We start from the raw sequence: 16256 nt of genomic DNA on the forward strand, positions 1-16256 counted from the left end.
GAGGTGTGTCCAAAATGTTCGGGGAATGGTATCAGAAAACAAACAAAACAGAAAATACAAACAAATTACCTTCATTGTCCTTCAACATAATTGCCATCCTTCACAACACACTTTTGGCAACGTTCATAGAGCTTCTGGTAACAAAGGCCTCTTTAGGAATGGATCGCAGAACCGCTATCACACGTTCATGGATTGCCACCACGTCCATAAAACATGCTCCTTTCATTAAGCTCCTCAGGTGGGCAAACAGAAAAAAAGTCAGCAAGCGACAGATCAAGGGAGTACGGTGGATGATTGAGAACAGGTACGCCACGCTGAGCCAAGAATTGGTGTACAGGTCTCATCTCCTGTGACAATGGTTCACAGAAAGAATGGATCCTGATCACACATGGTAATGAAATCTCCAGAGATTTCCATCCATTTTGCTTTCTGTTCATCTGTCAGCCTGTGTGGCACAAACCTTGAACAGATCTTCCACTTTCCCAAATCTTTGCAGACAATGGTGCACATCGTGTCAGCATTTGTCACACGCTTATCCATGTCTGGGGTTCTGCTTGTCGATTGGCGAACCGAAAGTGGCTTTTCCTCAGTCATTTCCTTCCTGTCATGAAAGCGTTTGAACGAGTCGTAAACACATTTTCTGCTCACAGCCTCCGTCCCGTACACTTGCACCAACATTTCATGCGTCTCCATTGCTGTTTTCCCCTATTTGTAGCAGAACTTGATGCTCACTCATTGCTCCCTTGCACTGTGGCCCTACCTCTCACCCTAACTATGTGTTGACTGCAAGCAGCGGGTGTACCCTGATGCTAGGTGGTACTTCTCAACATGTCTCTGGATAACCATATACATGCGTGCGCATCTGGCCCATGTTGGCATTGAGATATCGGACCAAACTTTTTGGACACACCTTGTATATATGCCTGTACAAATTGTTGTTTTTTTTATTGTTAAATGATAATGAAATGACTGCTTTTGACCTCACAAGACAGACTTATATTTTTGTCAGTTTTTTCAAGGCTGTTCAAAGACATAAGAACATATGAACATCTCCTTACAAAATTTCTGTAGAACATATTTAGTCTTTTTTGTAAAGGTTCCCCCACCTGCATTGTTGTATAAAAGTATTCATGCAACAAGAACTTAATCCCACAACACCTGACAAGGCAGACCATATCCGCATCAATTATTAAATGGCATAAAATAAATAATAGAATATAAATGTTTCCTTTAAAGTTGTATTTTTATTTAAAAAAACTAATAAAAAAATGATATAGGGCCTTATGTAGCAACATCTTCTTATAAAAACTGAAGTTAATTCCCCACAGACACCAAACAGATTAACAGATTCAAGCTTATTGTGACTGGGGGATATAACTCCTGTTCTTAAATCAACACAATACTGTGTCAGACCCAAATGTTTTTAAATGCAGTAACTAGGCTGGAGTCACTTGATTGTTTTTGGTAGCTGCTTGGATTTCAGTTGGAACAATCATAGATGGACCGTCCTCCTCTGGTACAGATAGGTCAATGTGGCCACATGTCAAGCACAGAACAGCGCAATGGCGGAACTGAAAGAAAGTAAAATGAAATAATAAATAAACGTTGTTATTGTTTTGTTACTTTTTATGACTGCTTATCATGATGACTGCTTTCAAAACTCTCTCTGATAATGTTTTGAATGACTGCTTTCCATTTTACCTAATTTTTTGTCCACAATACATATACCGTATTTCCCAGCGTATAAGGCGACTGGGAGTATAAGACGACCCCCTAATTTCCCAGCTAAAATGTTGGTTTTGGGATATACGCGCCATATAAGATGACCCCCTTCCCCCCTCACTGTGCCATTGCCTCACCTCACTGTGCCATTGCCTCACCTCACTGTGCCATTGCCTCACCTCACTTTGACGATCTCCATACCTTATCCCAGGCAGAGTCAGTCAGACTGCGGGCGTCCGTTTTTTAAAAGCCGCGCCTCCTCCTCGTGCTGTTCTGTGATAGGTGGAACACTCAGTTTCCCAGCAGAGCCTGTGTTCAGTGTTCCGCCTATCACGGGCGTCATCTCATCCTCGGACGAGAGGACGTCTGTGATAGGCAGAACACTGAACACAGGCTCTGCTGGGACACTGAGTGTTCCGCCTATCACAGAACAGCACGAGGAGGAGGCTCGGCTTTTAAAAAATGGATGCCCGCAGGTCGTCTTATACGCCAGCAAATACGGTAACTATCAACCACCCGTGGTGATTATACTAATCTGACCAATACATAAATATAACTCTAATGACTATAGGCAGCATGGCAGCTAAATACCTAGCATGCTTGCCAAGTATTAGTTTATTTTTGATCAGAGAAACAATCTGTAAGTTTTTTTGGATTTGTTTCCTCCTATAACATAAAAAAATATAAAGGTAGGATAAGATTTTTACCCAAACATGCCTGATCAGGGTAGGGAATATAAACAGTGAACTCTCTTGGAAGCAGTTGGTGCTATACATGTAACAAGGTTTCCTTCAGTCTAATGAGGACCTCCAGGGCCAGAGATTGCTGACATCCTTCTGTATATAGCGGGTTGTGAGGCATAGTGGGTACAAGGTGGAAGTTATTGGGCGCCAGACACTTCTTGAATGCAAAACAGATGTTTATTTCTCTTACAAACCTTTATGGGGGAAAGAAGGTTAGAGCCAAGACAACCTTAAGTAGTTGCAAGTTCAATTAGCAGACTCCGAGACTTCAATAGGAAGACAGCCATGCAGGGAAAGGCTTCCAGCAAGAAGCCACATCTGCACATGCAGGAATGCTGTCTTCTATGGCAACAGTCTTTTACAGTTCCTAACACAACGCATGAAGCCCTGTACACACGATCGGTTTGTCTGATGAAAACAGACCGATGGACCGTTTTCATCGGACAAACCGATCGCGTGTGGGCTCCATCGGTTTGTTTTCCATTGGTGAAAAAAAATAGAACATGTTTTTAAAATTTTCCTATGGATAGAAAAAAAAACATTCGGTCAAAAATCCACACATGCTCAGAATCAAGTCAACGCATGCTCAGAAGCATTGACTTCATTCTTCTCAGCACATCGTTGTGTTTTACGTCACCGCGTTGGACACGGTCAGATTTTTGACTGATGGTGAGTAGGCAAGACTGATGAAAGTCAGCTTCATCGGATATCTGATGAAAAAATCCATCGGATTAGATTCCACCAGATATCCGATCGTGTGTACAAGGCTTTACAGTTCTTTCACCTTCACTACAACTTCTCCTTGTAGTTCTTCAGGCTACTGAGCTCCCGGTCTCTCACTAGACCCTCTGATTCACTGCCACTGAATCCCTTGAGCTCCTCAAATCTTCACAGTGGTATCTTCCTTAAGAGTCACCCCCGCTTCTCTGCTGGGTACCTAGCTTGGCACTCCTGATACTTCTCAGGCTTCATCCCACTGGCCTGCTCGGTCCCTGGCTGGGCACACAAGGCTGTTCTACAAGCATCACCTACTCTGGCTGGGTCCCTGACTTGATCACTGCCTGAAGTTTCCTGATTCTCCACTGAGCCCATTCGGTGAGAATTCTGCTCCGGTACTTGCTTCAGTTACTCATTGTGGTCCCTGGTAATAAAGTGGTTGGTCCCTTAGTGGCTACAGCTTCCCCTCTACCTCAGACCACTGACAGGTTCTCCGGCCGGCAGAACAGTCACTTCTTATTGGACTGCTCTCTTGCTTCTGGTTAGGCCCTCAGACAGCCTAGCAGCCAGATGCCACTGGGATAGGCCCAATCACTGGCCTAGCAGCTTGGGGCGACCCGACACATGTCCACCCTGACACAGAAAATAGATCTCCTCACTCCACCCGAATATATAGGCTCTCCGAGCAAGGCCAAGGGATCTAAGAAAACTCCTACCCATTGGCTGAGATACCCCATATACCCATAACCTCACCTTGAGTTGCCCTTCTCATATCTAATACCACTAAGTACAATGAGGCCAAACTTAGAGAGAAATCAACATATCTCTAACAATCAACCAGGATAACTACTCCTGGCAAGTAAATTTGTGAGGAGCAACTCCAGAGTGCTACATAAAAATAAATACATTTTAAACAATTAATTAAAGTGAATGTCTTGCTATTTATGTACATGTTTATTTGTTTATTTATTATGGTCAAGATGAAAAAATATTCTTTAATAATTTTTTGCGCGGTACATACTGTATGAAATATAGTATTAAAATGTGTTGCTTTATTTTTCTAAGCCAGCAGGAGGAGCATTAAGTTCAGCTTCCCATTTTCCAGACCCTCAATTTGCTGTAAAGCTTTTTGATTACAGAACTAAATAGCTCAAGCTGAAATTTACATACACAAATGAATGGCTTCTTTCTGTGAATCATCCCTTAGGAAAGGGCTCAATTTGTAGTTTTAGACAGACTGAGATGACAAAACATGTTGAGCGTAAGGATTGAAATCGTTATGTACTCCGGAGAGGAAGATTTGTAACAAAGAAATTCTTAATTGTTATACCTGATTATATTTCTAAGTAGTCTATTCTACAGAAATTATATAATCTATAAACTCAACAAAATATCATTGATACTCTTAAGCCCCATACACACGGTCACACTTTTTGCCAACCAACTTCAAAATCTGCAAGTTTTCTAATTTGTCTGACCGTGTGTACGCTCCATCGGACCAACTTTTTCGGGTTTCATCCAACAAAAAGTTGGGTCTACAAACGGACCAACTTTTCGGCAACAAAAGTCCGATGGTGCCTTGTCTGACTGTGTGTACAGCAATCCAACCAAATTTTGGACACAGTGCAAATACGCATGCTCAGAACCAATGTTAAAAGCAATAAACAATAGCAGTTAACCAAAGGGTGGCGGTAAAGAGCAGAAAATAGCAAAAAAAACACATGATGTTAGGAAAGTTTTAAAAAAGTTTGCAGAAAAGTCCGACTGTGTGTATGCTATGGGTGTGGCCGGACAAATCAATTAGGAAACAAATCCAAGGGAAATTTTGTTGGATGTCTGACTGTGTGTATGAGCCTTTAGGCCGTGTACACACGGTCGGTCAAAACCGATGAAAACGGATTGAAGGACCTTTTCATCGGTCCAAACCGATCGTGTGTGGGCCCCATCGGTCAGTTAACCTTCGGTCAAAAAATTTAGAACTTGCTTTAAAATTGAACCGATGGACGCCTAACCGATAGGTCAAAACCGATGGTTAGTATGCAAAAGCATTGGTTAAAAACCTGCGCATGCTCAGAATCAAGTCGACGCATGCTTGGAAGCATTGAACTTCGTTTTTTTCAGCACGTCGTTGTGTTTTACGTCACCGTATTCTGACACGATCGGTTATTTAACTGATGGTGTGTAGGCACATCAGACCATCAGTCAGCTTCATCGGTTAACCGATGACAACGGTCCTTCAGACCGTTCTCATCGGATGGACCGATCGCGTGTACAGGGCTTTACTGTTTCTGCATGAGATTCAAAGAAACCATATAACTAGTTGCTGTGGGAAACTTAAAAGCTTTTAATGCTGTAAATGTGAAGGTAAATATGCAGCGCTACATATAGTAAAGTGAAATGTGGGAAAAACACTAAACAGTATACACCCAACTGGGTGTGATAGTGAAACAAATTATAATCAGTCCACATGACATCGCTACTGTGTTATGTACATCCACTTATGATGGACAATTTTATTACATTGGATTTTTTGAGTGACTTGCTTATCATTTCACGTGTGGACTGATTATAATTTGTTTCACTATCACACCCAGTTGGGTGTATACTGTTTAGTGTTTTTTCCACATTTCACTTTACTATATGTGACACTGCATATTTACCTGCACTCTTTTCGAATTTTTGGCAAATTCTTATGCAGCTGCTCCCCTTTTTCCTCTTTTTGATTTGCTTGTGTTTTTTTGGGATAGCACAATTATTATTCACATTTACAAATGCTATAAATGAAAAACACTGTTCTGAAAAACTTTTCTAAAATGTTGTTTTTCGTGTTGTTAAAAATGATCGTGTGTGGGTTAAAACTACGTTTTAAACCCACGCATGCTCAGAAGCAAGTTATGAGATGGGAGCGCTCATTCAGGTAAAACTACAGTTTATAATGGAGTAAACACATTCATCACGCTGTAACAGACAGAAAAGCGCGAATCGTCTTTTACTAACACGGAATCAGCTAAAGCAGCCCAAAGGCGAATAGAACTTCCTCTTTAGAGTGCCGTCATACTTGTTGTACATCACCGCGCTTTTTTTATCATTTTTTAAAAACGATGGTGTGTGGGCAACATCGTTTTTAATGATGAAGTTGGAAAAACTTCGTTTTTTTTCATGATGAAAAACGATGGTGTGTACGCGGCATTATACTTACCTTGTCCACAAGTTCCTTAGCAGCCAGTGCTCTGGAGTGTGTATGGTCCCTCGGTTTAGTTGCGGCTTATAGTCCTGCATTGTACTTGATGACATCAGAGGACCTGTGTATGCAGCATGTCAGCTAATAACAGAAATGTAAGGCTACAATGGGCAATGTGAGGCTACAAAGGGCAAAGGATCCACAAAACTGAACATATGAAATTTGTAAAAACCATAATCTGGTTTTATGAGTTGTAATCTCTATGATGTTGGTGATATGATCAGGGTTTGGTGTGAATGATTCCATAGAAATATGTCTTGCAAAGACGTGAGCAAAAAAAAACTCTACCTGCCCCAGATTCAAATACCCAGTAAAGAGGCCACAGGATGCTTATTATAAAACAGACAGTACCCAGGGCCGTCTTTACCGCAGGGCAAATGGGGCAGGTGCCCTGGGCCCTGTCACTGTTGGGGGCCCAAAGCATCCCCCTTTGAAAAAAAAAAAAAAAATTTTTTTTTTTTTTTTTTTTTTTTTTTAGGGGTCCGGAGGCCCCCCGGGGCCCGGAGGACCCCAGGGCCCCAGATGGCAACCCCCCTTTTTTTTATTTATTTTTAAATAAAAAAAAAATTATATATTTTTATTAAAGGGACAATTTTTTAATATATTTTTATTTTATTTTTTATTAAAGGGCCAATTTTTTTTTAGAGGTCTGGGGGTCCCCAGGGGCCCATTGTTCCCCAGGGCCCCGGATGACAACCCCCCTTTTTTTATTAAAAAAAATCTTTTTATATATATATATATATATATATATATATATATATATATATATATATATATATATATATATATATATATATATATAAATGTTTGTTATTATTATTATAGGACCCAGAGGTCCCCAGGGCCCCGGATGGCAACCCCCTTTTTTTTATAAAAAACATTTTTTTTATATATTTTATTTCTTTTTTTTCTTTATATATATATATATATATATATATATATATATATATATATATATATATATATATATATATATATATATATATATATATATATATATTTATTTATTTATTTATTTATTTATTTATTTATTTTTTTTTATTAAAGGGCTCAGAGGTCCCCATGTGGCAAACACCCTTTATCTTTTTTATAAATGTTTATTTTTTTATTTTTGTTTATATATTTTTTTATTTATTTTTTATTTAAGGGCCCAGAGGTCCCCAGGGCCCTGGATGGCAACCCCCCCTTTTTTTTTATAAATGTTTCTTTATATATATTTTTTTTATTAAAGGGCCCAGAGGTCCCGGATGGCAACCCCCTTTTTTTTGTAATTTATTTTTATTAAAAAAAACATATTAAAGGGCCCAGAGGTCCCCAGGGCCCCAGATGGCAATGGCAACCCCCTTTTTAAAATATATTTTTTATTTCTTTTTTATTTTTATTAAAAGGGCCCAGAGGTCCCCAGGGCCCCGGATGGCTACACCCCTTTTTTATATATATTTTTCTTTATTTCTTTCTTTATTTCTTTTTTTGTAAAGGGCCCCCCCGCTTCTAAATTTGCGGCAGCCCCCCCCCCCCCTGCTTCTCAATTTCAGGCGGCAGCACCCCCCATCCCGGTTCTCTGCTCCAGGGGGCCCATGCCTGAAGCTGTGTAAGTGGCCCCATAATTCCTGATGGCGGCCCTGCCGCCCGTTAAGCCCCTGTGCTGCCCACAAATCAGGCTGAAAATCATCAGCGACACGCAGCCAGTGACAGTACTGCTTCCCTTCCCAGTGTTTTAAAATGTACAGCACCCCTGGCTTCCCTTTAGACGCGCACTTCTCCCTTCCTGCCACTGGGTGCTGCTTGCATATAAAAGTGAATTAGAATATGATTTTATAACATCCCCAGTTTGCTCTTCCTGAGGCTGACTTCTTCATGTCCTGCTCCTCAAGTTATGTCACAGTTTGCTAATCTATATTGTAAATAGAAGTTTTCTGTAGAGTGTGCCCAAAGTCTTTATAATATTTGATGATTCACTGCAGGTCTGGTCAGTGTTTTAAAAAGTTCCTCTATTTTACACATGGCATGGCATGGGGTCACAGCACTGTCTGTCCATTCTGCTTTAGCACCATGGGACCCCATGCCATGCCATGTGTAAAATAGAGGAACTCTTTAAATCACAGACCAGACCTGCAGTCCAGGCTGAGTAAAGCCTCAGAGCACATGACATTACTGTCTGTATTTAACTGCTTGATGGGCTTTTTTTGGGCCTGGCTGGTTCACATGTATGTGTTTTGGCGGCCCACATTTGCGCAGGCACAGCAGCCCATTCATTTGAATGGGCCGCCATGCCTGCATTTCCTGCAAAGAAAAGCGCATGCCTCATGTAATAGGCTGCGCACACGGCACGCCTATGCCCATCAAGCACTGAAATACAGCACTGTCTGTCCATTATGCTGTCTGCTGTGACTTATCTGCAGTTCCCGCACTGTCAAACTTGCTGCATTTTTAGATGTTTAGGTCACGCTTTTAAAAACACAGTGCGTTTGTGTGTGCAAGAACTGCAGGTAAGTAGCATGGTGCAAGAACTGCAGGTAAGTAGCATGGTGCAAAAGCAGAATGGATTTCAAGGCAACTGTATTTTTAAAATGCTGAATGCACCTTTTTTCTGCAGGAAACAAAGGCATGGCAGCCCATTCAAATCAATGAGCTGCTGTACCTGCACAAATAAGGACCGCCAAAACATACATGTGAACCAGACAGGCCCAAAATAAGCTGGAGGGGGGCCCAAAAAAAATGTTTGCCCTGGGCCCAAACCATATTAAAGACGGCCCTGACAGTACCATCAGGGACTTCTCCATAGTCTCCATGCCAATATATTATTCCACTTCTATGTCCTGAGATGTGCTGAGATCTATATAAGCAGTGCACAGTATCAAATCCTTACCTGTTTATTTAAAAATATGTAGATAATTGGGTTGTAGACGGGACTGGTCTTGGCAAAGTATGTAGGCAGAGTTGCAGCAAGAGGAGGAATGTAGAGTGTTGGATTAATGACGACAATAAGAGCAAAAATGGTGTATGGAAGCCAGCAGACCAGAAAAGCAATAACCATAAACAACACCATAACTACAACCCGGAACTCTTCTTCTTTGTTAGTCCTTCCTCCCTGCTCCTCAATTTTCCTGTTTAGCTTAAGAAATGCAAATGCAATAAACAATACATCAGACTTCCACTGAAACAGACAAAATGCTTTATTAAAAACATCATGCATGCCTTACAGGATTTTTCCATAGGGCTTAGTCATTTATAGTTATGCCAATTTGGAATAGATTGGAGGCTTTTTTAACAACAAAAAATATAATGCAACGCTCAACAGTCCAGATGAAATCTGTCATTGTCATAAATGCCTAACTTCATCCAAAATGCCATATTTTCTATGTAGAATAAAAGGTTGTTGCCTTAACCTATTAAAAAAATACTAATCTCACTTCTTGCTAGGTCAGGAAAATGTCTTTAATGGTCATGCAGGCAAAAATCAAAACATATTTCAGTTAAAGTGTTACTAAACCCACATGATACACAACTATCAATAAATGGTATATTACCTGCTGTTCATACTCAGTCACTATGTGTTTCATAAAGTAGTAGGCTGGCTTCACACTGAAGCGTCAGCCGCGGTGACGGTATAGCCGCGCTATTTGTAGCGCGGCTATACCATCGTGTTTACCGCGATATTCGGGCGCTAGCGGTGATGTTTTAACCCCCGCTAGCGGCCGAAAAAGGGTTAATACCGCCCGCGTTGCGGCGGCATTACCGCAGTATTACAGCGGTATTACCGCGCTTTCCCATTGATTTCAATGGGAAGGCGCGGTATAGGAGCGGTGAACACACCGCTCCTATACCGCGGTAAAGATGCGGCTAGCAGGACTTTTGGAGCGTTCCTGCTAGCGCACCGCTTCAGTGTGAAAGCCTTCGGGCTTTCACATTGAAGAGTACAGGGCATGATTTTTCATGCGGTATAGCAGCGCTATTTTTAGCGCTGTACCGCATGAAAAACATCCCAATGTGAAAGGGGCCGTATACTCAAAGACAAAATATGCTGAGTATCCAAACATACAAATAAATAAATAAATAAATGTGAAAAAAGTCCAACTAAAGTCCAATGATAGGAGTCAGTTCATATAAAGGCATATAAAGGCCAAAATCTCATAGAGATAACTTGATAGAAGAATCTATAAGATTTTTGCCTTTATATGAACTGACTCCTACCATTGGGCTTTAGTTGGACTTTATTCACATTTATTTATTTATTTATTTGTATGTTTGGATACTCAGCATATTTTTTCTTTGAGTATACTACTTTATGGCAAATTATTGAATAAGCGCACCATTCTCATCTTTTTCTTTTACATTTATTATGCAGTGTCTTTCGAGTACACTACTAAGTGGTTGCAGCTAATTCATGGTCATTATACATGTACTATATATATTTTTTTTTCTGCATTTATTTTCACTATGTTCGCTGGAGGTTGATGATTTATATTTACCTAAAAAAAATTAGAACATAGTAGCGCGCACGTTTTCTGTTATAAGACACGTTTTCTGTATTCTGCAAAATTATTGATCCTGCTGTTCTATATCTCCATCTTCTGTTCATGTCCCCAATTCAACTAGAGATTTTGTAGCTGTAGTGGCAACCCTGCACATGCACAGTTTTCAGTGAGTTTCTATGCTGAGCATTTCCTCCCTATCACATCTGAGCAGCCCATGTGACTATAGAGTCACACATGTGGGCATATAAATAGTGGTAAATGACAGCGCACTCCCTTTTTCCTTCTCCATGCCCACTAACCAGCTAAACACAATGGGGGAGCCGGATATTACATCTTGATTCACCTTTCTCTTGTTCTAAGACACAGGCTGAAGGGACGTGACACAGTCTGTGACTGTCAGAAATTCACCCACTGCCCAGTTTTCCTCTGTTGAACTACAGAACATACTCCCCTTATTTTCATAATATAAGACTATAAAGAAGTGGGGGTGGGTGGATTCTAAAGCCCACGGAGGGGAATAGAGCAGGGACAATAGGTTAGGATCTCACTGGATTTCTGGCCAGGAGAACATATATTTTTGTGTACTTGCATGGATAGAACATCAGGAAGCTTTAGATGCGCATCAGCCAGGGCCGAGGTAAACAGACATCAAGTAGGTAGGAGGCAGACAAGCGGAGCTTCACCTTTTGGGTGGAGCTCCGCATTAACTACATGAACAATAATTCTGTACAACAAAGAAACAATGGGAAAATACTACATACATAAAAGTAACAATGCTGTCCTATGCATATAATATATCTGCTAGATTGATGCCTCCCCAGCACTATGGCCTGCCTCTACGCCCTAGATATCCCCCCAGCACTCTGACCCCTCTACACCCCAGATATCCCCTCAGCACTCTGGCCCCTCTATATCACAGATATTCCCCCAGCACTCTGACCCCTCTACACCCCAGATATCCCCCCAGCACTCAGACCCCTCTACACTCTAGATATCCCCCCAGCACTCGGACCCCTTTACACCCCAGATATCCCCCCAGCACTCTGACCCCTCTACACCCCAGATATCCCCCCAGCACTCTGACCCCTCTACATCCCAGATATTCCCCCAGTACTCAGACCCCTCTACATCCCAGATATCCCCCCAGCACTCTGACCCCTCTACACCCCAGATATCCCCCCCAGTACTCTCACCCCTCTACACCCCAGATTTCCCCCCAGCACTCTGACCCCTCTACACCCCAGATATCCCCCCAGCACTCTGACCCCTCTATACCCCAGATATTCCCCCAGTACTCAGACCCCTCTACATCCCAGATAACCCCCAGCACTCTGACCCCTCTACACCCCAGATATCCCCCCCAGTACTCTCACCCCTCTACACCCCAGATATCCCCCAGCACTCTGACCCCTCTACACCCCAAATATCCCCCAGTACTCTGACCCCTCTACACCCCTGATGTTCCCCCCAGCACTCTGACCCCTCTACACTCTAGATATCCCCCCCAGCACTGTAACCATATACCATAAGATACCCCTTGTATTGTGACCCCACTACATACCTGATACCCCCTACACTGTGGCCTCTCTACATCCCTTCCTTCGAGTCCCAAACATTTAAGCTGCATGGGTCGGGTCAGAGCATCACTGGCGCTCCAGCCCTGCTCCTCCCTGCTGGCTGTGAAATAATAGGTATCATTCTGCACAGCACGGCGCACCGCTGCCAGCCTGCCTCCCCTGTGTATCTATCACTCTCAGTGCCATCATGGGCCCCCCAATTTTGGGGCAGCGTGGGTTCAAGGACCAGCTGCTTTGGGGAAAGTGCAGGGGCCCCCCAGGTGTGCCCTATTATTAAGACAGCCCTGGCATCAGAAAAGTTAATAGATCATGGGGGGGGGGGGGGGGGGTTTGATTTGTTAATGGCAAATAGACTGTTCACTTTGCAAGGGAGCTGCATTTGAGATATTTTCTATTTAAAAATAATTAAGGGCAGGAAGGGGCTCTAAAAAGGGTGACAGTATTATATACCCTTTTTGATATATGTAATTCCTGTGTGCTGGCTTTAATTAAAAGCAAAAGTTTATCAATAGAACAGGGTGATGAAATATACCTTATGCAGCGAACAGAGAATGCTTCCATAGGAGAATCCAATAATGGCAACAGGAATAACAAAGCATGTCAGAAAGTATGTAATCAGGTAGCTATAATTACTCCAGGATCTCTCTTCCCAACCAATGGAGCAAGAGGTTTGAACACCTTCAGGACCATAGGAGCTCCAACCAAGTAGAGGTGCTATTGCCCAGATCAGACAGAACAGCCAAATAAACGTTAGTCCTTGGTAACCTCTTTGTGTGCTTAGCTTCAGAGCTCCAACTGGCTCACACACTACATTGTATCTCTCAAAGGCTAAGATAGTCAGAGACCAAAGTGATACAATTCCTGCAGAAGAAGAGAAATATATCAAATAAATAACTCCTCTATTTGATGCACGCCTGTTGGATAAATAATAGAAAATCTGTTGCAGGCAAGAGTAAATAATACATTACTTTTATGTTGTGTAATTTAATTTATAGAAAGCAAAAAACATGTTTTTTTATATTGTGAACTCAGCATTTTTGTTAAAGAACATTTATCTATTGTAATTTTCAAATGTACCACAAGAGGGAGCAGACTCAAAACTGTGGCTAATAAATCAATGCAGAGGTCTGCTTTGTCAGGGAGAGTGAAATTATAGTGTTTGTCTATTAAAATGCCATTCAAATATAGACACGATTCAAGCTTATAAAAAAAAATTAAACAAATGTGTTTAGTTTTTTCATTTTACTTCAGCCTTACCCCACTTTGTTGAACAATAAAATTATCATTGTACATCCAAATGCCATACCTAGTGAAAAAATTCTACTTATGTTTAATTATTGTCTTTTACTTGTATTTTTTTTCTTTTCATACTGTGAATGTGTCTTAACTGATTATTTGTTGTAAAAAAAAAAAATGATATTGTAATATGGAATCTTGATATGGTTTCATTGAAATGCATACAAGATAAAGTATTTTATACTGCTGAAATGCGTCCTGCATGTAAGGGAAGCTTCCACCCCACATTGTTTAGAAACAAAAGTACATCAATGAAAACTAGTAACGATGAACTAAATGTAGATTAAAACATAATAAAATATATCTAACGCCAACATAATTGTTTTTGTTTTGGATAGAGTAGAGAATCGTTAAATCTGTGACTTTTTGTTCCATTGCGAAGATTTTTTTTACTTTTTGTCCTGTAGACAAAACATGACGCAAGAGGAAATCTCTCAAGTGCAGGAAAGTACTCATACCCTGTACACACGATCGGAGTTTCCGTCGGAATAAACTCAGATGGGTTTTTCCGACGGAATTCCGTTCAAGCTGTCTTGTATACACACAGACACACCAAATTCCGACCGTCAAAAACGCGATGACGTACAACACTATGACGAGCCTAGAAAATTAAGTTCAATGCTTTCGAGCATGCGTCAAATTGTTTCAGTGCATGTGTGGTGTTTTCTCCTTCGGAGTTCCATACAGACGAACGGAATTTCCGATAGAATTTTTTTCCGTCTGAAAAAAAGAGAACATGTTCTCTTTCTAAAAAGTCCGATGGGGCATACACATGGTCGGAATATCCGATGAAAAAATTCCGTCTGACTTTTTCCATCGGAAATTACGATTGTGTGTACAAGGCATTAGAAAGTTGTCTTTATAACACGTTTGGAGGACTTTTCCTGTTTAACAGTTCTGGTGACAACTCAAAATGTTAGATTTTGCCTTACTTTTAGTCCCATCAGGACAAATGGGGAAGGTGGATCTTTTCAATGGGACACAGACAGCAATACAATATTATAGGTTTACTAAACTTTAAAGCCCCATTTAATTAATAAAAAAATGCTTTTAATACATTTTAAGTTGCATAAATGTAGTTGTGTATTATACAGACTATTAAATAATAACACATAATAATAATAATAATAATAATAATAATAATAATAATAATAATAATAATAATAATAACAACACATAATAATAATAACACATAATAATAATAACACATAATAATAACACATAATAATAATAACACATAATAATAACACATACTAATAATAATAATAATAATAATAATAATAATAATAATAACACATAATAATAATAATAATAATAATAATAATAATAATAATAATAATAATAATAATAATAATAATAATACATTTTGCTTAATGTTATAGTAAGAAAGAAATCTTACCAAAATAGTTGACAGCAAAGCCCTGGAAGATACAGAATTTTTCGCCCAGGTAAAAATAGCCATGGTAATTGGTACTAATCACTATGGTTGTCCCACACAGTGTCATTAACAGATCAGAAAATGAGAGGTTAAGGATAAAAATATTGATAGGATTGCGGAGTTGAGGATATTTCATAGTCACCAAAATGACCAACAAATTATTGAAAATTGAAAAGGCAGCATTTAGAAACATAAGAAACGCCAAGATGCTATAGCCAGATCTGGGGAATATAGTGGGCTTGGTAGTAAAATTGTCGCTGATCTCAGTTGTAGGTATAGCAGTTTCCATACTGATACAGTACACGCTTCCTCTCTTTCGGATGGCTGCTGGCTCACTATCCTCCGTATTATAGCAACAAATATTCTTGTCTCTTGGCTGTCATGTTTCAATCTGTAAACCTGCTTTTACATGTATTATTTTGTGAAGGATAAGGGATAAATACATCTTTTAATTAAAGTAGCATCTGTTCCTATAAGCTTGCCGTTATATATACACAATTTAATAGAATGGAGACTCTTAATCTGATTATTTTCATCTGAGCAGGTGACTAATAACCACAGTGATATTTTACTTTTGATTTTAACATCCATAAACGTATTCCCTAGCAAATATTTTATAATGCTGTTCTGAAAAATGTGCTTGCCTTTTGTATAAAGATGGTATAACATATTTAAGGTTCACCTTAGGCTGTCAATACCTTTCTATGATCCCATTGTATCTACACTATATGGCCAAAATACATGTGGACAGCTAGACATCCCTCTAAATTATTGCTCTTAGGTGCTTAAAGTCAGGAAGGACCATAAAAACATGATTTGACAGGTGACCTGCACAGAGTCTTAACCCCAACCCTATTCAACACCTTTGGGGTGAATTGGAACTTGGGGTGTTGGCATATATTCAGGATTGAGGGGTGTTAAGGGGTATTTGAGCATTATCCAACCACGCTGGTCACACTTTTATGATATTTTGTTGTAATGTCATTGTACAAGGACTTCAGTCCATGCTTTTATTGTGTATGTTCAATAAAAATGATTTTTTTA

At 40.2% G+C, this 16256-nt stretch overlaps 1 protein-coding gene across 1 annotated transcript; it reads right to left on the bottom strand.

Annotated features, from left to right (window-relative positions):
• Positions 1-1224: 1224 nt before the first annotated feature.
• LOC120930411 (pinopsin-like) lies at positions 1225-15719 on the bottom strand. The gene is made up of 4 exons (XM_040341599.1): positions 15174-15719; positions 13011-13339; positions 9293-9538; positions 1225-1571 (listed from the first exon to the last, which is right to left on the bottom strand). The coding sequence occupies exons 1-4, from the start codon at positions 15499-15501 to the stop codon at positions 1437-1439; spliced, it is 1038 nt and encodes a 345-aa protein (XP_040197533.1). The 5' UTR covers positions 15502-15719; the 3' UTR covers positions 1225-1436.
• Between the last annotated feature and the right edge of the window lie 537 nt (positions 15720-16256).

This window comes from Rana temporaria, chromosome 3 (assembly GCF_905171775.1).
Source record: "Rana temporaria chromosome 3, aRanTem1.1, whole genome shotgun sequence".
NCBI lineage: Eukaryota > Metazoa > Chordata > Amphibia > Anura > Ranidae > Rana > Rana temporaria.